The following is a 24,054-nucleotide window of genomic DNA, read 5'->3' as shown; positions in this document are numbered from 1 at the left end:
CCCTCCCTCCCTCCCTCCATCCTTCCTTCCTTTCTTTCTTTCTTTTTGTGATATGAAGGTAATACCCATTTCCCAAATTCTAAGGATTAGTTGGATTTAAACAATAACATGTAAAACATTAGGCCAGTATTAGGCATTCAATAAATAAATGTTAGTTCAGTCTCCCACTATCTTGTATTAACTTGTCTTTTTCTCTCAATTTTCCTTCATAAATGACACCAAGTTTTGTCTCTTTGATATCCTTTAGTGCTGTCTTGTTTATGGCAGTTCAATAATTCTGTTATATGAAGGTCAACCTTTTTATTTTTCTTACCTTGCTGAGTTTGCTCACTTTATACTAAAGGCATGTAGATATGTCAGCTGATTTTGTTCAGGCCGCTAAGTTAAGCCGATACATATTTTTTCTTTTCTTTTAAAAAAAGTTTCTTCTTGTATGTCCTTCCAATGAGTAATTTTTCTAGTTTTAAACAGCCAAATTCATAATAAAAAGTGATAGTTATGTTTATTGAATATTCACTGTGTTGCAGGCACATTATATGTATTATCTCATTTTCATCTGAAACCCTGTAAGACTAGTGATTTTATTATTTCCAAAACCCATGAATCTTAGGGAATTTAAGTAAGTTGCCCAAAGTTGCACAGTTAATGAATGGCAGAGCCAAGATTCACATCCAGGCAATCTTACTTGTGAGCTGTCAACCACCACATACTACTTGATAGCACCAGAATAGCCTAAATCTCAAATTACCCAGTGTGTATAATTCAAACAAATTAATGCTTTGTGGTACTTTCTGAAAGTGCTTTTATCCGTTGTTGGAGATTTAGGAGTGATAAGGTTCTGGCTACTTATCAATATTAAAATTTTTCTCTGACATTTCTTAACAATTATATAGATTGCTGTTCTTCCCTACAATATAAAACTTTTATTAACCTTCATTAAGTTCAAAAATAATAATAGCACACTTTTATACAGTTTGGTAAGTGGTTGACATTGTTCTAAATGCTTGTACTTACTAACTTATCTTTTTTTTTTTTTAATTTCATGTGTTTTAGAGTTTCCTGAACAAGTTTTCCCAAGTTCTATGTTATTCTTTTGATGAAAGGATACTGGCTTCCCTACAATCATCTTTTCAACTTCTAAAATGTTTAATTTTTTGAATTGAGAGAATGCTTTAAAAATCTGTAAAGCTATAATACAATTCTAAATAGAACTTCTCTACAATATGTTCATTTCTTTCCTAGACTTTTAATTCTGGTGCTACACCCAGGTTAATTTAAAACATATTTTTTGTTGGTGTTGTATTTTATTTTATTTTTTGAGACAAGGTCTCACTTTTCTGCCCAGACTGGACTGCAGTGGTGTGATCATAGGTCACTGAGACCTCAAACCCTCTTGCTCCAACTGTCCTCCCACCTCAGCCTCCTGAGCAGCTGGGACTATAGGCAAGCACCACCATGCCTGGCTAATATATATATAAAATTTTGTAGAGATACGGTCTTGCCATGTTGCCAGGGTTGGTCTTGACTCTGAATCTCCTGGCCTCAAAGGGTCCTCCTGCCTTAGCCTCCCGAGGTACTGGGATTACAGGAATGAGCCACCATGCCAGGCCCATTTATATACAATGTTTTCATTTATTACATCTGAGGAATCATCTTTTCAAGTTAATTAGTCAATTTGATAGTTTTAAATTAAGAAAATTTAACAGATTCCATCAATCCTAACTTCATTCCATCTTAATGTCATAAATTAGAAGGTTAATTTTGAAAAATTCTGCCTTTTAGTTTTAAAACTTAAGACCAAACAAGTCAACTGAATTGTTAATCAGTTTTATTATGTAAAGGAAGGAAGAGAAAGAGCAGGCTTTTGTTTTTTGCTTCTCAACTATTTTAATGAAATTAACAGTAATGAGTAACTTTATCTCAGTTGGTCCTATCTTAGTGGGATTTTCGTAACAATTATTGAATAATATACTTTATAGTCAAGAACATTTTTATGCTACAGATTTTCGAATGTGTATAATACAGTATATGAATCTATGTCTCAAAGAGTCAGCTTATTTATTCTTTTTAGCTTAAAAGAATAAATTTTGCACTGATCTATTACTAAGCTAATTTGACAGCTAGAGCTAGCAGTTGGTGTAGATTTGAGCTAAAGGTGAAATGAAGAACTGAAAATGGGAATTGGTTATTAGCATCCTACTATGTTTTATTATTCAAGTGATTTAGGACAAGTTACTTGACTTCTCTAGGCTTCATAAATGATTTTTTTTTTAACTTTATTGAGGGTAGGGATCATGACTTAAATTTTTTTTTCTGTGTTTTTCAATACCTCAGTATATTGTAGGGACTTGCTGAGAACTTGTTGAATGAATATATTGTTCAGGGTTTACCATTACTCAGTATTTTAGTTGTCACATCATAAAATAGATCATCATTTTTACCATCACACTGCCTTCATAAGATATAGAAATGAAGTCCTTCTTGTTTGGAAATAGTGGTATTTTGGTTTTACTTTTTTTTAAGTTACTGTTGTAAGGTACTACTTTAATATTTTTATTTAACTTTGTTTGTCTTTAGTAGGACTAAGTTAAAGAGATCTTTGACTTGCTTAAACGTTGGGCAGAAAAGCAGAAGAGAAAAGGGAAGTGGAAATCAAAGCAACAGAGAAAAGAAAATGCACATATTTGGGAAATAGAACATGTTGCCAACATCTGTATCACATAATAATCAGTGGCAGGTTGACATCATTTGCCTAGATGTTCTTTACTGAAGAAGAATGTTTTTCACTTACACAAAAGGAACCCGGTCGGTCCGGCGCGCGCCGGTTGGCGTCAAGCCTGTAGAAGCCTGTACCGCAGCACTGCTTGGGACGAGCGCGCGGATCGATGAGGTCAGGAGATCGAGACCATCCTGGCCTAACACGGTGAAACCCCATCTGCTACTAAAAATTACAAAAAAAAAAAAAAAAAAACACAAAACTAGGTCCGGGCGTGGTGGCGGGCGCCTGTAGTCCCAGCTACTAGGGAGGCTGAGGCAGGGGAGCAATGGCGGTGAACCCGGGAGGCGGAGTTGCAGTGGGAGCTGAGATCGGGGCACTGCACTCCGCGCTGGGCGACACGAGCGAGACTCCGTCTCAAAAAAAAAAAAGGAAAACCCTCAAGAGGCTGCCATTTAAAAAAAAAAAAAAAAAAAAAAAAAGAGCAAGTATTTTTCATTTGGTTTGTTGATGGGCAATAATACATTTTGAACATTTTTTGTCCATTACAAGAGTACTAAATGAGGTCAGACATGGTGGCCTCATGCCTTTAATCCTACGCATTTTGGAAGAGCTGAGCCAAAAAGGATGACTGAGATCAGGAGTTCAAAAACCCAACGCAAATGACCAGCCTGCGACAACCATGAGTAAACAACCCGTCTCTACAAAAAAAAAAAAAAAAAAAAAAAAAAAAATTAGCCAGGCATGGTGGTGCACACTTGTAGTCTTAGCTACTTGGGAGGCTGAGGTGGGAGGATCACTGAAGCCCAAGAGGTCACGGCTGCAGTGAGCCATGATCACTGTACTCCAGCCTGGGTGACAGAGTGAGAACCTGTCTCAAAAAAAAAAAAAAATGCTAAATGTAATATGTGTAATCTCATTTAATCCTCAAACATTAATTTTTTTTAATTTTGAAGATGCAGAGATAGTTTCATGGAGATTAAATGGTTAGTGCCAAGTTACACAGGTAGTGAGTGTTAGATACAGGATTTCCGATTCAAAAACTTTATTTTCTTCCTACTGTTTCATAAATGTTACATTTAGAAAATTAAGAAAAGTGGACATATGAGTCCATTAAACAAATATGGCAACAATAAAACTGTACTTGTTGTGTAGTCTGGGCAGTAACAAGAAACCGAAGAAGGTGAAAGATACAGGGGACTGAGAAAGAAATGGCAAGGATCAGGAAAGACAGCACACCATGGCGGTAAAGAGCACAGGCTCTGGATTTAGACTACCTCATTTTTAATTTCAACTCTGCCACTTACTAACTTTGTGATCAGTTACTTCTCTGCTATGTATCCTTATCTATAAAATGAGGATAATAATAGTAACTTACAGTGTAAGAAATAAAGCTACATCCTTTGCTTTTACATGTTAAGACCTATTTATTTCATCAGCATCCCTGACCTCTACCCACTGGGTGTCAGTAGCACTCCCTTTAATTCTAACAACAAGCTGGGTAAGGCCAGATTCCTTATTACCCTTTTCTACAACTCTTGACATGCTGTGTAGTGTAGAGTGTAGGGGGATAAGGATAGAAGCAGGGAGCTCCATTAGAATGCTGTTGTGGTAATCTTGGTAAGAAATGATAGTGATTAAATTCTGGATATATTTGAAGGAAAAGCCAATAAGATTTCCTAATGGGTTGAATGTAGACTGTGAGAAAAAGAAGTAATGAGTGATTCCAAGAATTTTGGCCTGAGCAGGTAGAAAGAGATTTTATCAACTGAAATAGGAAAACACTAGGTGGGGTAGTTTTGGGGGAAGAAAATCAGAAATCCCGTTTTGGACATGTTAGGTTTGAGTTGTCTGTTACATCTAGCTAAAGATGTTGAACAGGCAGTTGAATATACAAGTCTGAAATTCAAAAGAGAAGTTTAGGCTAGAGATATTAGCGTGGAAGTTGTCATTGCCTAAATCAACAGAACTTTCTACAATGATGGAAAAATGTTTATATCTATACTGTCTAATATGGTAGCCAATATGTGGATTTTGAGCACATCAAATATAGCTAGTGTGACTGAGGTACTGAATTTTTTTATTTTAGTTAATTTAAGTAGTCACATCTAACTAGTGGCTACTGTATTGGACAGCACAAGCTATGATAGTAAAACGATAAGACTGCATAAGATTACCAAGAGATCGAGGGTAGATCAAGACTGAACCTTGGAACTCTGCAACTGTAAAGGGATCTGAGAAATGAGAAAGCAGCAAAGGAGGCGGAGAAGTAGGAGGGACCAGTGAGGTAGGGAAAAAACCTGGAGATTTAGTGAATCCAGCTTCTCAAGGAGGAAAGAGATCTTTTTGGCAAATATTTCCAATAGGTCAAGTAAGTTAAGGACTGAGAAATAACCCTTGGGGTTACCAATATGGAGGTCTTTAGTGATCCAATAAGAACAGCTTCTGTATAGTTATAGGAAAGATATGATTAGCATAGGCTGAAGAAAGAATGAGAGGATCTTATTTATCTTGTGCTTTCTACTTTTTCCCACCTATTTTGTATTTTTTTCTCCTCTTTTGCCTTCCTTTAGTTCAGTTATTTTTTATCCTTCTTCTTTCCCCTCTACTAAATGTAAGGTTATACACTGCTTTCTATTAATAGTTACCTTAAAATAACAACATCAATGTGTGATGTTGATCTGGACAACATAAGGACCTTTGGACATTTTAATTCCAAGACCTTCATCTGACTTTTTTTTCCCCCTTTGGTCTGGAATTTTAATTTTTTTTCTTTTCGTTTTGGTTTGTTTTATTTTTTTGAGATGGGGTCTCACTCTGTGATGATCAGGCTGGAGTGCAGTGGTGCAATCTTGGCTCACTGCAACCTCTGCCTCCCTGGTTCAAGCGATTTTCCCACCACAGCCTCCCAAGAAGCTGGAATTACAGGTGCCCACCACCACGCCTGGCTAATTTTTATATTTTTAGTAGAGACGGTGTTTCACCATGTTAGCCATGCAGGTCTCAAACTCCTGACCTCAAGTGATTCGCCCACCTCGACCCCCTAAAGTGTTGGGATTACAGATGTGAGCCACCGTGCCCAGCCCTACTTATTTTTTTCAAACCCTATAATGTTTATTTCTTACATTCATTAAATTTCATAAATCTGTAGATAGGTACTTTTAATGGTCAGCCATTATCTCTACAGATATTACTTCTGTCTTCTTTCTTTCTGATTCTCCAATTACATGCTTGTTAGACTTTCTCATTCTATCTTCCATGTTTCTTAAACACCTTCCACATTTTCTGCCTTTTATTTTTCTCTCTCTGCCACATTCTAGGTAGTTTCTTCTGACTTATCTTCTATGTTATTAATTTTCTCTTCAACTTTTAAACTCATTCATTGAGTGTTGAATTTTGGCTCTTGAATTTTTTTTTCCTAAAAATTCACTCTGGTCCTTATTTAAACATACTAAGTCACTTTTGAAAATGTCTACTTTTCTGTTATTTATTTAAACATAGGAAATATTATTGTTTTACATTTTTATTCTGTTGATTTTTATAGTTGAAGTTCTTGTGGGTCTGTTTCTGCTTTTGTTTCTTGTTCTCACTCATAGTACTTTATTTCCTGATATGCTAGGTTATTTTTGACTCACTGTTTGTTGTCCTTAAATGATTGTTAGTAGGACTTCTTTAAGGCCTACGATGTGTCTTCACAGGAAAGATTTACATTTGCTTCTATTGGTTACCTAGAAGTGCTACCAAGCAGGTTAATCTTAAATTACATTCATAGCTTTCAGTGTTCCTTGCAAATTCTCATGAGGTGCAGTTTATGGTAATAAAAAAGCTCATACACACATATGATGTGGTCAGTAGTTGGGGTGTTTTTTTTATTTATTTTTTTGAGATGGAGCCTCGCTGTGTTGCCCAGGCTGGAGTACAGTGGTGCGATCTTGGCTCACTGCAGCCTCCACCTCCTGAGTTCAAGCTATTCTCCTGCCTCAGCCTGCCAAGTAACTGGGATTACAGGAGCATGCCACCATGCCTGGCTATTTTCTCTATTTTGGTAGAGATGGGGTTTCATCATGTAGGCCATACTGGTTTTAAACTCCTGAACTCGGCCGGGTGCGGTGGCTCAAGCCTGTAATCCCAGCACTTTGGGAGGCCGAGACGGGCAGATCATGAGGTCAGGAGATCGAGACCATCCTGGCTAACCCGGTGAAACCCCGTCTCTACTAAAAAATAAAATAAAAAATTAGCCGGGCGAGGTGGGGGCGCCTGTAGTCCGCAGGCTACTCGGGAGGCTGAGGCAGAGAATGGGCGGTAAACCCCGGAGGCGGAGGCTTGCAGTGAGCTGAGGATCCGGCACGCACTCCCAGGGCCTGCGGCGACAGAGCGAGACTCCGTACTTCCTCCGTCTCAAATAAATAAATAAATAAATAAATAAATAAATAAAAAATAAACTCCTGAACTCAAGTGACCCACCCACCTTGGCTTCCCAAAGTGCTGGGATTACAGGCATGAGCCACCCCACCCGGCCAGTTTGTTTGGTTTTTTTTTGTCGTTTTTTGTTTGCTTGTTTTGAGACAGGGTCTCACTCCATCACCCAGGTGGCTGGAGTACAGTGGCACAATCATAGCCCACTGTAGCCTCCAAATCCTGAGTTTAAGCAGTCCTCCCACTTCAGCCTCAGCCTCCAAAGTAGCTGAGACTATAGGCATGTGCCACCACCCCCAGCTACTTTTGTTTGTTTTTTAGTGGGGATGAGGTTGTGCCATTTTTGCCCAGGCTAATCTCAAATTCCCAGCCTCAAGCGATCTACCTCAGCCTCTCAAAATGCTAGGATTATAGGTGTGAGACACTATAGCCTCTGGTCCATTTTAAGAAGACTTCTTTGTAGTTCCCTTATGAGGGAATAAGCTACTTTTACTTCTTGTAAACCCTACTCTGATAGCAGAGGTCTTTATAGTTCCAGCTGTATTGTGGTGGAGAAGTGGGGAAAGGGGATGATTTCTTATTATAATCATTCCCTACTTTGGATGGACACTGGGCTTTGACTTCTGTTTCCCAAATACTACACAAGGCTTTGAAAACCTCAGCCCGAAGCAAATAGCCTCCAGGCAGCAGCAGTTTCCTTCAGTCATTTTCCTCTCTTGGTTCTTTAACTTCACCTACAAATGGCCTGATTTTCCTTACTATTTTTGATGCTTTTAAAAGTATTTTATTCAGTATTTTAGTTTTTTTCCTGCAGGAAAATGAGTCCAAATAGCCTAATCTGTTTTATTACTGAAAATGAATTGCCCCACTTACTTTTAGTAAGCTGAAAATAAGAAATAACTTCATTTAAGGTTAGCAAGTTTCTGGTACATATATCAGGCATATACCTCATTAAGATATCTTCAGCAAATTCCAGTATTTTTCCAGTTTCTTATTCATGAATATTTATTATTTATGGATAATAAAATATTTTAAAATTAAACTAAATTATTTATCTTCTTTGTGTAGGACTAACTTCTTCAGTGCTTAGAGTGTGAGAAAAATGGCAAATATGAATAGTGATTCTAGGCATCTTGGCACCTCTAAGGTAGATCATGAAAGAGATCCTGGACCTATGAATATCCAGTTTGAGCCGTCAGATCTAAGATCCAAAAGGTAAGCATTTAAAATAAAACACTTATTTCATAATTAGGGTCTTTAATGATTAAAATACATCTAATTATAACCAAACGTATAGATTTTATTATAAAATATCTAATTTCTTACAGGATTTGTGTGTATACATGTGGAGAGAAGTAAATAGGAATACTATATACTGGTTTATGTTTGATTTTTTTTCCCCCCCATTAAACTCAACATCTCTGTTGGGGGAGGGGTTGTGGTCACTTTACAAAGTAAGATACATTAATATAATTCATTTAACAAATATGTATTGATTACCCACTTTGTGCAAGGTAATATGCTAAGTGCTTGAGGTAGAAGAGTAAAAGTAGTAGAAAATCTTTACCTTCATCGAGGTAAAATTTCAGAAGATAGTTTAAAATAATTTGAGTTTAAATTTTATTTCATTGTATACCTGTAAAACCCAAAAGAATCCATGAAGAAATTATAAACAGTAAGAGAATTCAATAAAGTAGCTGCTTACAAAACAGGCAAAAATAAATAGACTGCCAATGAGAAAATGGAAGAAAAAATAAAATACATAGAAATGGTCTTATCATGAATGTAAAATCTATATGAGAGAAACTAAAATGCTTCTGACATAAAATGAGATTTAGTGTATTTCATAAAATCTGAGATGCTACTGATTATAAATTGCATTTTTGAAAAAATTTAACACTAAGGAAAACTTCTGCCCATACCTCTGATGCAATAACCTCTTAGGACTTAGAGTTTTTGTTTTGTATTTACTGAAAGAACTCTTGGGCCACACATGGTGTCTCATGCCTGTAATCCCAACACTTTGGGAGGCTGAGATGGGTGGATCACTTGAGACCAAGAGTTCAAGACTAGCCTGGCCAACATGGCAAAACCCCATATCTACTAAAAGTGCAAAAATTAGCTGGGTGTGGTGGTGCACACCTGTAATCCCAGCTATTTGGGAGACTGAGGCATGATAATCACTTGAACCTGGGAGGCAGAGGTTGCAGTGAGCCAAGATCGTACACTGCACTCTAGCCTGGTAACAGAGCAAGACTCTGTCAGGAAAGGAAAGGGGAAAGGGGAAAGGGAAAAGGGGAAAGGGAGAAGGGACAACTTTTGGACTTGTGTGATATTTTATCCTATATTTCTTGTGCAGTTATAAAAATGAAAATAGAAACAAAGTATATTGATTAAGGTATTACTGACACCTCACATTTAGAATATGATTCTTCTGAATTATTTTTTGATGTAAAGTCATCAAAATAGGTGTTTTCCCCACCCACACACAGAATTGTCCATTAAGAACAATTCTTAAAAGTGCCATTAAGAACCCTGGTGCTATAACATTTCCTGAAAAGATTTTCTTCCAGGTCACTGACATTTAAGTTCTGATGCTTGCACTTTCCTGATCTTACCAGAAGATGTCACAAAAGGTTTTCTAACAACAACATGACTCATCTATCTTCCTCAAATGGTCTTTTAATGGTTTGTCTAACGTGACCAGGGATGGCAGTTACCTGTCATGCCATCAGGAATAACTACTATTATATTGTCACTTGCTGACAGTGATTTTTTTTTTTTTTTTTGAGACAGAGTCTTGCTCTGTAGCCTGCACTGTAATGTGGTGCAATCATGGCTTGCTGTAGCCTTGATCTGGGCTCAAACAATCCTTCCACTTCAGCCTCCTGAGTAGCTGGGACTACAGGTGCATACCACTGTGCCCAGCTAATTTTTTAGAAATTTTATTTTGTAGAGAAGGGGTCTTGCTATGTTACCAGGGTGGTCTTGAACTCCTGGGCTCAAGCAATTTGTCCATCTCAGCCTCCCAAGTAGCTGGGACTACAGGTGCATACCACTGCACCAGGCTAATTAAAAATTTTTTTTTTTGCAGAGATGGCATCTCACTTCATTGACTGGGCTGGTCTTGAACTCGTGGGCTCAAGCAAGCCTGCCACCTTAGCCTCCCAAAGTGTTCGGATTACAGGTGTGAGTTACCACGCCTGACTCTGGCAGTGATGAAAAGGTGTTCTAGATTATGAGATTCATCCTTACTTAGAAGTGTTTAAATGTGTATATTAGAATCAGTAAAATATGATGTAATAAAAAGAATAAAATGAGGCATATTCTGCTCTCATTGGGAAGACTCTGAAGATGTCATAGTCTTCAAATTTTAATCCATAAATTTAATGTGATTTTCCCCCTAAAATGCCAGCAGCCTATTCCAAAGTTTATATGGATCAGTAATTTCACTTCTAAGCATTAATTCACTTTGTCAAAATGATATGTGCACAAGGTAGTGTAATGCAGTATTTTCATAATAGTAAAGATTAAAAGCAATCAAAATTTCTTTTCTTACAGGATTGGATAAATAAGTTGTGGCACATTTATACAATGGAATATTTTCCTCTATTAAAAGAAGGAGGTGGCCTTATTACATGTCAAAATGGAACAAGTCTTCAACATATTTTGTTAAGTGAAAAACTGAAGTAGAGAGCAGTATGTATAGTATGCCACCATTTGGGTAAAAATAAATTAATATGATATGTATAAATGAAATTTTGAGTAGTAAACAGGAAACTGTAAGATGGTTGCCCCCTCAGAGGGAAACTGAGTGCTTTAGGCGGGATGGTGTGGCAGATACTGTAAGGTAGACACGCAACAATAGTTCAGCAACCCTACCTATTCGTTAATGTCAACAGAATCCTTATTTTTTTGAGCCACAGTGGGTCTTCATCCAGGAGATGAAAGATGGTTGGTTTAAGCTAATCTTGATAATTCTATTTTCATTCCCACATACTTAATTTTTCAGTTTTTCTTGCAACTAGAGGTGGAAATGTGAAATTTATCACATGAGAAATTTATCATTGTCATTTATAGTGGCCATCAGAAAAGATAATGAAATAAAAATTTCAATTCTTACTTATATATTCCAATGTCAGTAAATATAAGCACTAATGAATGCTGACTTGAATGCTCAGGGTTTTCCTGAAACTTCTAAATTCTATGATAAATAATTGACCACTGTGACAACAGAACATAAGTCATTAAAGTGCATTCCATTACAGTAAGTTGGCAGGAGTTCAAACAGTTCTCCGTAAATTTGTTCGACTGGGTAGATTAAATGGCAATATATTTTCTATAATGAAACTTGTTGAAATGAGAGGGAATCAGCTATTTACAATCATGGCATAACTACCTAGGTAAGCATGTTTTAAGAAAGGCAAATACAGAGACTTAGCAGTACTAAATGCTAATTTGCTTGTGGAAAAATTTGTTTAGGAAAACAAACTAATGAAAAAAACATGTGAGTACCTTAAAACTTTGTTATTTTTGTTAAAATATGGATTACTTCACATTACATATATAAATAAAACTCATCTACACTGAGGGAAAATTATCTTCCATTTGAAGAACCAGATTAGGACAACTATTTCCAAAACTGTAGTCATTTTAGTGTTACCTTATGACTTTGGCAATATCTTCAGTAGTACCTGTATGATATAAGTGAATGTTTCTTCAAAAATCTACTTTTTAAAATTAGGGTTAATTTAGCCTCAACACAGATTTGTAAAACGATGGATTTGAAGTGTTGTTTATGCTTTTTTTCTAATACGCATTGCATTAAATACGAACTAGTTTAAAAACCCTTTATTCTTATGCTACTTACAATCGTTTTACATATTACCATACTTTGAGAAACTGTCTTTGGCTGTCAATATGTCAAGTATATATTTAGATTACTTATCTTCAGTTTAGCTTGTGGTTTTCTATCTCTTCCACTAGGTGGCAATAAAATCACATAATTTTAATAACTGCTTTGGACTGAAGGTATGATGGTTCTGCTTATCCTTTTAGTGGAACTGGGGTGTAACTAAACTTACGTGGAGGAAGGAGCTTGTTGTTATAGGGGAACAATATATGTCAAATCATTTGGGGGTCTTTTCAAACTATGCAGGCCTACTTTTTATTCTGCATACCTCCCCTCCCCCACCAATTTTCCCTCTGGTTTGGGGTGGAATAAGGAAGATGAGTGGAGGGACAGAAAGGTTTAGAAGTCTCCTATCCTGATATATGTGCTACACTCCATTAGCAAGCACCAGTCTAAGAGGTTATTTTCCTGTTTTTCCCAGACTTTCTGGTAGCCAAAGATAGAACCTGATTTTCAGTATTGCTTGATATTGCTGCATATTCAGGATTGCTGCTGCTCTCGGACTATGCCCTGGGGAAGTTGACCATCCAGTTAGCCTACACACAGATTGTGAAATAGTTAATTTGTTTTTGAGCTTCTCCTGTTTTTCAGTCTTCTCTATCTCTGTTTCCTCTTCTTCCATTTTCCCCAGGGCCTAGGGATTTCATATCCTTCTCTGTATGCCCAGTATTACCCAGGGCAGGAATTCACTCAGACTTAACCCCTTAGGCAATTCTTTGTAAACCATATTTTTCTTCTGGCCCTTATTCACCAATACTTATCTGTCCTATTCCCGCCAGGGTTCTGTTGTCAGCTTGGTATTATAATGGAAAACAATTGGATATATCAGAGACCTAGTCTATTACATTTCCATGGCTATTTGCATTTTAACATGGAGAATCCAGTAAATATGAAATCCTAACCAAAAGTTTCAAGATTTTTCTAACTGAGAACATTTCAGGTGTTCTGATAAGCCAGTGGATACAGGCAGCATTCCTACTGCCCTTCAAACAACCTAGGTATGCTGCGGCACTCTTTTTTGGAATGTCTTCTAGTGTGTACATCTGTAAATTGGTCTTTCTGTTTCACCTGTCACTAATACTGTCACTGTAGAGCAGCCTAAATTGACTCTTTTTGGTACTTGAGGTCTTAGGAGACAGGAAGAAGAAAAAATATATAAGGGCAAAGGTTTTGAGAGAATAAAAGGATTCTGATGGGATTGGAAATAAGATCCCAGTCTAACAAGTTTATATTTAGATTTAAGACATCTCTAACTCCACATCTCAGATTGTCCTCTTAGCACTTAACAAAAAGACAGTTCCTTTGGGGAATCTAGTACATCTAGTAAAAGGATATTTACTAAGGCAAAGTGAAGAGTTTATCTATTAATAGGTAAAGGTAGATAGATCCTGACCCAGTGACAGTGATTGGAAGTAATTGAGGCTTGGTGGTTTCATAGCTGGGATTATACAGATGTTCAACAAAAGACAGAAAAGTAGTTTTCCCAGGAGGGGTGGTTTCCAGAACCGCATAAATTATATTTTGAGGAACTTGATATCAGTGTTAAACAGAGAGATTAGGACCTTGGTCATTCATCAGTGGCTAGTGCTGATGGCCAACTTGCTAGTTGTATTACTTTTATACCCTTCTCCATCCTCTTTCCCTTCCATTCTCTCACACTTGGGCCTCCCTCTCTTCTCTCCAACTTTCCACTGTTACTTTTCCTCAAAGGAACTGTCTAAACACTTGAAGAGTGTTTAGCAAATCCTGACCTTAGAGTCAGGGATGCCTTAATCTAAATACAGGCAAGACACAGTGGCTTACACCTGTAATCCCAGCACTTTGGGAGGCTGAGGCAGGTGGATTGCTTGAGGCCAGAAGTTTGAGACCAGCCTGGGCAACACAGTGAGACCCTGTCTCTACAAAAAAAAAAAAAAAAAAAATCTAAATACAAATTTTGTTAGACTGGGATCTTATTCCTAGTCCCGTTAGAATCCTTTTTTTCTTTCATATTCATTGTCCTTATATATTTTTCTTTCTTCCTCTCTTTTCAGATAGTTTTGTTTACTTAATTGCCCTTTTGTATCCATAACTGCTTGCCTGAGTGGCTTCTTTCTTTCCTAGATCATTCTGTTCTAATTGATTTTACTATTTGTTTACTTGCCTGGAAGCTGGTCTTGCTTTATCATCTTGTCTCTTTCTCTCATTATTATTATGATGCTCCTCCACTTATTTTGGGGTGTTCCTGATAAACCCATCGTAAGCCAAAATATCCTAAGTTCAAAATGCATTTAATACCCAGATAAAACCATCATAAAGTAAAAAATCTTAAGTTGAACTGCTGTAACTTGGGGACTGTATTAGAGAAGCCTGAAGAAAGAGGGAGCCTCGTTGGGTTTGACTGGTACTCTTTAGGGCCAAATCAAAAGTGTGAGTTTTTTGGAGGAAATAATATGAAGGGTTGGGCTAGCATTGTTCTCTGTTTGCTCAATATTGTAACACATCCAATATTGTGACACATATATATTTAGTCAAAAGCATTTTAGTGCAATAGTATAATCATACTGTAAAAGCAGTGAAACCAATTGCAAGTGTATAACAAGAGATTTGAAACTTCTTTTAACAAACAGACTTAAAACTAAATATTATTGAATTGATGGAGGCACATGAAAAGCAAGGGTCTTGTTACAGCTCAGTGACTGACTATAGGCCAAATATAAGGAATTTGTGTAAAAATTACACATGGAGATCATGCATCTTTGGCTTGCCTGATTTTTTTTTTTAGTCTCATTCTGAAATTGTTCCCGAAGTCTATTACTTTTCTATGCCTTCTTTTAGTATTTCTTCTTTCAATCTGTTCTCTATTCCCTTGTCACAAGATACTTTTTCCGAGTTGTCTTAAGTATTAGAAAATAAATGAATGCCTCAACATTTTAAGTTAGGAGATATGTTTTCTATAAAATAATATTGGGAATTGTTTCGGTGCTATACTTATAAAAAGGCCTGGTTCATTTGCAAGAACATCATGCTTCCTTATTTTTTCTACTTCTGTAGTTTATAGTTTATCTTGGTATATTATCACTACTTCAACTAAGGTTATTTTTATCTTTGTTTAGTGTATACAGATCTGACCTGATATTACTTATTCTAACACTAGCTTTTAAAATAACACTAGTTTTATTTATGTCTATCAAAACTTCTGCTTTTTTATTTACCTATACTTCATATACAGAATGGCTTCTAGTTTTATTTCTCTTAAATTATCTTATTAATTTCAAATAGAGGCAAGCATTGGTCTTCTTTATTATGTCTTTGAGTGTAGCTATGCCTGGGAATTTACATATTAAAATACAATTTCATTATGTTACTTTCATTTGTTTCTCTTTTATATTATAGTAAGAGTTATTTTTATTTTTTAATAATTATGCCTCTGGGTAGTTATGTATTTTCTATTAAGGCCAGTAAATGGGATATTAAAAATAATTGCTTAAAGAGGTCATGCCCTCGGGCCGGGCGTGGTGGCTCACACCTGTAATCCCAGCACTTTGGGAGGCAGAGGCAGGCAGATCACGAGGTCAGGAGATCGAGACCATCCTGGCTAACACGGTGAAACCCCATCTCTACTAAAATACAAAAAAATTAGCCGGGCGTGGTGGCGGGCGCCGGTAGTCCCAGCTACTCAGGAGGCTGAGGCAGGAGAATGGTGTGAACCTGGGAGGCAGAGCTTGCAGTGAGCTGAGATTGGGTCACTGCACTCCAGCCTGGGCAACAGAGAGAGACTCTGTCTCAAAAAAAAAAAAAAAAAAGAGATCATACCCTCATTCATACATTGCTGATGGGATTGAAACATGGTACAAAGACAAGGATGCCCTCCCTCACTACTCCTATTCAACATGGTATGGAAGTTCTGGCCAGAGCAATCAGGCAAGAGAAAGAAATAAAGGTCATTCAAATAGGAAGAGAGGAAGTCAAACTATCCCTGTTTGCAGATGACATGATCCTATATCTAAAAAACCCTATTATCTCAGCCCAAAAGCTTCTTAAGCTGATAAGCAACTTCAACCAAGTCTCAGGATACAAAATCAATGTGCAAAAATTGCTAGTATTCCTATACACCAACAACAGTCAAGCCAAGAGCCAAATCTCAAATGAACTCCCATTCACAGTTGCTACAAAAAATATAATACCAGCCGGTGCAGTGGCTCACGCCTGTAATCCCAGCACTTTGGGAAGCCAAGGCGGGCAGATCACAAGGTCAGGAGATTGAGACCATCCTAGCTAACATAGTGAAACATCGTCTCTGCTAAAAATATAAAAAATTAGCCGGACATGGTGGCACGCACCTCTAGTCCCTGCTACTCAAGAGGCTGAGGCAGGAGAATCACTTGAACCCAAGAGGTGGAGGTTGCAGTGAGCCGAGATCGTGCCACTGCCCTCCAGCCTGGGCGACAGTGAGACTCCATCTCAAAATAATAAAATAAAGTAAAAAATAAAATAAAATAAAATAAAATACCTAGGAATACAGCTAACAAGGGAAGTGAAAGATCTCTACAAGGAGAACTACAAACCACTGCTCAAAGAAATCAGAGATGACACAAATGGAAAAGCATTCCATGCTCATAGATGGAAGAACCAATATCATTAAAATGGTCATACTGCCCAAAGCAATTTATGGATTCAATGCTATTTCCATTAAACTATCATTGATATTCTTCACAGAACTAGAAAAAACTTTAAAAAATACATATGGAGCCAAAAAGGAGCCCGAATAGCTAAGGCAGTCTTAAGCAAAGAAAAAAAAAACAAAGCTGGAGGCATCATGCTGTCCAACTTCAAATTATACTATAGGAGTACAGTAACCAAAACAGCATGGTACTGATATAAGAACAGACACATAGACCAGTGGAACAGGATAGAGAACCCGTACACCTGCAACTATCTGATCTTCAACAAACCTGACAAAAACAAGCAATGGGGAAATATTCCCTATTGAATAAATGGTGCTGAGATAACTGAGTAGCCATTTACAGAAAATTGAAACTGGACCCTTTCCTTAACCGTATACAAAAATTAAGATGGATTAAAGACTTAAATATAAAACCTAAAACTATAAAAACCCTGGAAGACAACCTAGGCAGTACCTTTCAGGACATAGGCAGAGGCAAAGATTTCATGACAGAGATGCCCAAAATATTGCCAAAAAGCAAAAATTGACAAATGGGACCTAATGAAACTAGAGCTTCTGCACAGCAAAATAAACTATCAATAGAGTAAACAGACAACCTACAGAGTGGAAGAAAACTATATATCTGACAACGGTCTAATAGCCAGCATCTATAAGGAACTTAAACAAATTTACAAGAAATAACAACCCCATTAAAAAGTGGGCAAAGAAATGAATAGGCAGACACTTCTGAAAAGAAGACATATATGCAGCCAACAAGCATATAAAAAAAGTTCAACATCACTAATCATTAGAGAAATGCAAATCAAAACCACAATGAGATACCATCTCACACCACTCAGAATGGCTATTATTAAAAAGGTAAAAGGAACAGATGCTGGCGAGGTTCTGGAGAAAAAGGAAGGCTTATACATTGTTGGTGGGAGTGTAAATTAGTTGAGCCATTATGGAAGATAGTGTGGCGATTCCTCAAAGACCTGAAGACAGAAATACCATTCGACCCAGCAATCCCATTACTGGGTATATACCCAAAGGAATATAAATAGTTATATTATAAAGATACGTGTGCACATACATTCACTGCAACACTATTTACAATAGCAAAGACATGGAATCAACCAAAAGGCCCATCAATGATAGCCTGGATAAAGAAAATGTGATACATATATACCATTCAATGCTATGCAGCCATAAAAAAGAATGAGATCATGTCCTTTGCAGGGACATGGATGAAGCTAGAGGCTGTTACCCTTAGCAAACTGACAGAGGAAGAGAAAACCAAATACCACATGTACTCACTTACAAGTGGGAGCTAAATATTAAGAACACATGGACACATAGAGGGGAACAACACTCACTGGGGCTTATGGGAGGGTGGAGGGTGGGAGGAGGGAGAGGATCAGGAAAAATAGCTAATGGATACTAGGCTTAATGCCTGGGTGATGAAATAACCTGTACAACAAACCCCCATCACACATGTTTGCCTATGTACATAGGCACATCCTGCACGTGTACCCCTGAACTTAAAAGTTTAAAAAAAAAAAAAATGGTACAACCATTTTTGAAAACAGTTTGATAGCTCCTCAGAATGTTAAATACAGAGCTATCATATGACCTAGCAATTCTACTCCTGGGTATCTTTCCAGAGAATTAAAAACATATGTCTACACAAATACTTGTAAACAAATGTTCCTAACATTCATAATGGTCAAAGTGGAAACAACTCAAATGTCCATCAACTGATGAACAACAATATGTATCAACCTGAAGACATTATGCTGTGTGAAAGAAGCCACACAAGACTACATATTGTATGATTCCATTTATATAAACTTTCTAGATTCGGTAAAGTCATAGAAACAGAAAGCAGATTAATGGTTTCCAGGGGCTGGGGAAAGGGGAAAATGGAGTCTGGGACTTCTTTTGGGATGGTAAAAATGTTCTAAAATGGATTATGGTGATGGCTGTACAGTCATCAATCTGTGAAAGACAGATTAAGGAATTTGGGCTGACCAAGTTGTTGAGAATAACTAGAAAAGCTGACAAAATGTTTATAAAAATATGCTTGAAGACATACGACAACTAATAAGACAATGTAGAATACCGAGGTCTAAATCAGGAAGAAGACAAAGCCAGAAAGGAGAGCCCAGCATTTCCTCAAGAATATCTGCCAATTCCCGTTTATTAGCTGAGAGGCTTAAAATAGAGCCTTTGGCCAGGCGTGGTGGCTCACATCTGTAATCCCAGCACCTTGGGAGGCTGAGGCAAGTGAATCATCTGAGGTCAGGAGTTCGAGACCAGTCTGGCCAACATGGTGAAACCCTGTCTCTACTAAAAATACAAAACTTAGCTGGACGTGGTGGCAGGCACCTGTAATCCCAGCTACTCGGGAGGCTGAGGCAGGAGAATTGCTTGAACCTGGGAGGTAGAGACTGCAGTGAGCTGAGATCTCACCACTGCATTCCAGCCTAGGCAACAGAGCGAGACTCCATCTCAGAAAAGCAAACAAACAAAACAACAACAACAACAACAAAAACCAGAGCCTTTGCCAGCCTACAGGGCTACAGGAAGAAAATTTGGATTCCAGGGCCCACTAAGACAGACTTCAAATAAACTTTAGGTTGGAAGCCCAAAGGGCTATAGCCTAGAAATGTGAGTGAATGTGAAATAGAATAACCTTCTTTCAGGAACCAAAGGCCAACTTCAACTCATCTCAATTCCCTAAACTGGGTTAAGGTGATCTAGGATTGCTCCTGTCTCAAATTGACTTCCCAAAGCCAATATAAACTCTTTCTAAAGAAAATATTTTAGGTTTCAAGTCATTCATACAGTTTTTTTATATACAATGTCAGGAACTTACTAAAAACTTGCCAAGCATAAGAGAAACCAGGACAAGATGACTGGAAATTAAGAGACTCAATACACAATAGAAAGAGACTCACAGGTGATCCAGATAATGGAGTTATCAGGAACAGACTTTTAAAAAACTGTCTTTAACATGTTCAAGGAAATTAAAATAAGACAGAGAATTTGGCAGTGACTAGAAATAAATATGAAAAAATAAATTTGTGGAAAATGTTTTTTTTTTTTTTGAAGAATCAAATAGAAATTCTGTAATTACAGTACCCAAATTAAGAAATCAGTGACAATAATAAGTGTTAACTAGAATGTGGAACAATGGGAATGCTCATATAGTACTAGAGTAAGTATCAGTTGAGTCATTTTGGAAATGAGTTTGTAATTATCTGCTACCATTGAGTATACACCGAGTTTATAATCAGTAAAAATGTATGCACATTGCACAAAGGTCCCTTTGTAAGGGACATGTAAGAGAATATAAATTAGAATTGATTTATAAGAGCTCCAAAGAAACCCAGATACCCCTCACAGGAATGGATAAGTAAATTGTTGTGTTTTTATATAATGGAGTGTTACACAGCTATGAACATGAACAGACTATAGCTACATTCAGAATATGGATGAATGTCACAAAGATAATGTTGGCAAAAGAAGCCAGACAGAGAAATATATATTGTATTATTCTACTTCATGAGAAGTTCGAAAGCAAATGAAACTAATTTCATACATGTGTGCACATATATGTGTCTAGGAAATGCACTAAAATGTTAACAGTGGTTATTTCTGATAGGTGATTTTATTTTCTTCAATAACTTCTTGATTATCTTAAATGTAGACAATGTGCTACATTTCTAATGAGAACAAAGTTATTCCGAAAATAAGGCATTCCTATAACTTAGGACAAAAATGGTATATACAAAATGAAAAACTCATTTTCTTAAAACTTTGTTTAAATTACCTTGGTAGTCTCAGCTACTCAGGAGGCTAAGGCAACAGGATTCCTTGAGCTGAGGAGTTTGAGGCCACAGTGCACTATGATCATGCCTGTGAATAGCCACTGCACTCCAACCTGGGCAACATCATGAGAACTCATCTGTAAAACAAACCAAAAAACCTTTTGGTATATTTACTGTATTTACTCCTAGCCTTCTTTTCTATGATGTTTTTAGATGAGATCACATAGTATATATAATTTATTGTGCTGCATTTTCATTTTAAATTTATATTACATGCCATCATTACTTCTGCCAGTTATTCCCTAGTTGTCTGTCTGCCAGCCTCCTTCCCTCTCTTCTTCTCTTCTTCCCCACCTCCCTGTCATCTTTCTTCCCTCCCTCCTTCCCTCTTTTCCTCTTCTGCCTTCCTTCCTTCCTTCCTTCTTCTATTCTTTTGTCAGCAAACATTCATTATGTTCCTTCTGTTTGCCAGACACTTTACTCAAACACAGCCCCACCCTCCAGTGGGGGAGATGGATACCTAGCAAAAAAATAAGGGGTGATAAATACTTGATTTTATATGTATAAACACACACATGTTTGTTTGTTTTTGAGGCATGGCCTCCCTCTATTGCCCATGCTGGAGTGCAATGGCACGATCATAGCACTTTGTAACTTTGAACTCCTGGGCTCAAGCAGTCATCCTGCCTCAGCCTCCCTGGAGGCATGCCTGGCTGCTTTTACTATTTTTTGTAGAGAAAGGGCCTTCCTATGTTCCCCAAGCTGGTCTTGAACTCCTGGCCTCAATCAGTCCTCATGTTGGGATCACAAGCGTGAGCAACCACACCCAGTCTATATATGTATATATTTAGAACTCATTTTTCATTAGGAAAAACATGAATTGAACACATCCTGTAGTAGCATTACCAAGAATCCTGTGGATCATACTCCTGTGAGTGACTGTGTTATAGGTTCTGGTTGTACCAGGAGTGGAATGAGGCCATATGTAATATTAATGACCAGGTGCCTTGGGAAGGTTTCTGTGCAGGTGCTGCTCTGTGCAAGAACATTTATTGTAGTTGTTTTGGCTGAAGTTGAGGTTTGTTTGTTTGGCTTTTGTTTTTAAATGTGAGAGGCAGATTTTGCAAGGGATTAAGCTGAATGAGACCTAGGGACATCTGGTTATAAATATTACTAAAGGAAAAACGTATTCAGGTGCTCCCTGGCATGGATCTGTTAAGGGCATGTAGGTTCCTCCCTCAGTCATCTCCTTTGCCCGTCAAGGAGAAGAGTAGAAGACTGTCTTCCAGATCTGTGTCCTTAAGGGGGCCTTAAGATGGTCTAGGACAAGAGTTGGCAAATTTTTTTCTATAAAGGACACATTAGTAAATGTGTAAATTTACTAATTAGTAAATTAGTAAATTTAGGCTTTGTAGGCATATGGACTCAACTTTGCCATTGTGGAGTGAAAGTAGCCATAGTCGAAACATAAGTGCATAGGCCTGCCTGTGTTCCAGTAAAAATTTTATTTACGAAAACAGGACATTTATGAAAACAGGACATGGGCTTGGATTTGTTTTATCAGGCCATAGTGTACCAACCCCTGATCTGCACAGAAGGACTCTAATGTCAGCAACCATAGGGACTCGTACTTCGTACTGCTGTGACACCCATAGGGATACCTCTTGCCTTATTTCTGGGGAAGTTAATAAAAAGGTCAGGCTCATTCACCTTAATTTCAGTCTACCCACACAACTCTAATAAAAATATTCTGATCAATATGGCTCTTTGGACAACAAAACAGCAAAACAGTCGCCAGCCTCTCCTAAACCCTGAAGCAAACCTGCAGTCCTTTGGCAAGGTCATCCAAAGATTTTAACTGCCATAAACCATAGGGCTGGAGATTGAAGCTAAGAATGATAGGGGAAAGTACTGGCTTTCAAACAGCAGTAAAAAGTTGTATGGTAAAAATTGTCCTTAAGACTCACTGAAATGCCAAAAGAAGAAATTTGTTTTACAAGCACTCTTCCATATTAGGAATTCTTTGTATATATCATCTTAAATTTAAATATACATAATTTAACAGTGTTTTAATGTTAAGATATTTACATTTTAATTAAATGCTGTGATTAGCAACTTTCTGCATAATTTTATATGATATTTTGATTTCTTTCTAATAGAGTCTCAAAGTTATAACTATTATAATGAAGGGTATGAACACAATTAAGGTTCATAATACATATAGCAAATTGCTTTCTAGAAAGATTGTGCCAACTTATACTTCTACTAGCAATGTGTGAAAGTTCTTATTTCAGCATATACTTTCTAGCACTACTTTTTTCTTTTTTTCCTAAAATATCTCATATTTAGTTGTAAAACTTTCCTATAGATAAAAATTAGTTGATAGGAGCCAGTTGGCAGGGCAGGTTTCACTTTGAGCTCTTGCCTTTATCTGTTCTGTTATTCTGGGATTGATCTGCAGAATGCGACTAGCAATAGATTCTGATCAGGCTACTACAATACTTGCCATCTGGATTGAAAATACAGCCATCATCTTTTGAATGACCAGTTTGTGTAAACCATTTGTTGATAGTGTCTTTCCAGTGGTAAAGCAGAATTTCTCTTTGTCTGTTTACCTTTCTTGAGAGCCATGATGAGGATTTCTAAGGCTTGATGCATAGAATCCTTTCCTTAAGTGCCTTAGTCCATTTGGTACTGCTGTAAGGAATACTTGAGACTGGGTAATTTATAAAGAACAGAAATTTATTTCTCACAATTCTGGAAGCTGAGAAGTCTGAGATCAAGGCACTGGCATTTGATCTGACACAGGCCTTGTTGCTGTGTCATCCATGGCAGAAGAGCTGAAGAATAAGCTAGCCAAATGCTATGCTAAGCCTCTTTTGTAAGGGCCTTAACGAGGGAGGAACCCTCCCAGCCTAATCACCTCCTAAAGGCCCCACCTCTTAACATCATCACATTGGCAATGCCTGAATTTTGGAGGGAACACATTCAAACCTATAGCATTAAGATATGGGAAAGGAACAAGAAAGAGTCTGTTTTTCTTTGATGATCTGTTTAAAGAGTAGATGTGTTTTGTTTGAATCACATCCATGTACAGTTTTAAAAATAAGATGTCTCTCTCTCTCTCTCTCTCTCTCTATATATATATATATACACAGTGAAACCTTTGCCTTCTTTCATTGTCTTTCTAGTTTTTAAGGATAGAAAATTTTAGTTAAAATGCTAACCTGGCATTTTTCTTATTCCCCACTTTTATTTCCCCCATGGGGAATTGGGTTATGAAACTGGAAATTTTACTAATTTTCTAGAAATTGTTCTGGTGGGTTTGTATAAGGAGAGTAATAACTGGCATGGCATTGCAGTTACTCTTTATTTATAATTAAGACATGCTCTTTATTTCAAAATGTTAAGTTAATAATACTCTTAACTTATTGCACTTAAGTAGATTGAGACAATTTGTGAGTTATTTTGACATCCTAATAAAGTGGATAAAAGGAGAAGCTGCTTGGAAAACTTTCTTACTTGGGAATTT

At 37.2% G+C, this 24,054-nt stretch overlaps 1 protein-coding gene across 6 annotated transcripts in view; it reads left to right on the top strand.

The window, feature by feature from the left end:
- SLC38A9 (solute carrier family 38 member 9) overlaps positions 1-24,054 on the top strand; it is a 91,482-nt gene that overhangs the window by 7,769 nt on the left and 59,659 nt on the right. For 4 of the 6 annotated variants that reach the window (XR_001886035.1, XM_017874194.1, XM_017874193.1 and 1 more), the window contains exon 3: positions 8,201-8,347. Coding sequence is in view for 2 of the 6 variants with exons in the window: in XM_017874194.1 (XP_017729683.1) it covers positions 8,235-8,347 (113 nt within the window). In the remaining 4 variants the exon portion in view is untranslated. Of the gene's footprint in view, positions 1-8,200; positions 8,348-10,693; positions 11,536-24,054 lie in introns of those variants that run through there. The other 2 variants (XM_017874196.1, XM_017874198.1) reach the window with 1 other exon arrangement.

Source organism: Rhinopithecus bieti, unplaced genomic scaffold, assembly GCF_001698545.2.
Source record: "Rhinopithecus bieti isolate Rb0 unplaced genomic scaffold, ASM169854v2 scaffold_6513, whole genome shotgun sequence".
Taxonomy (NCBI): Eukaryota; Metazoa; Chordata; class Mammalia; order Primates; family Cercopithecidae; genus Rhinopithecus; species Rhinopithecus bieti.
The sequence above is the reverse complement of the archived record's forward strand: the minus strand, read 5'-3'. Positions and strand labels throughout refer to the sequence as shown.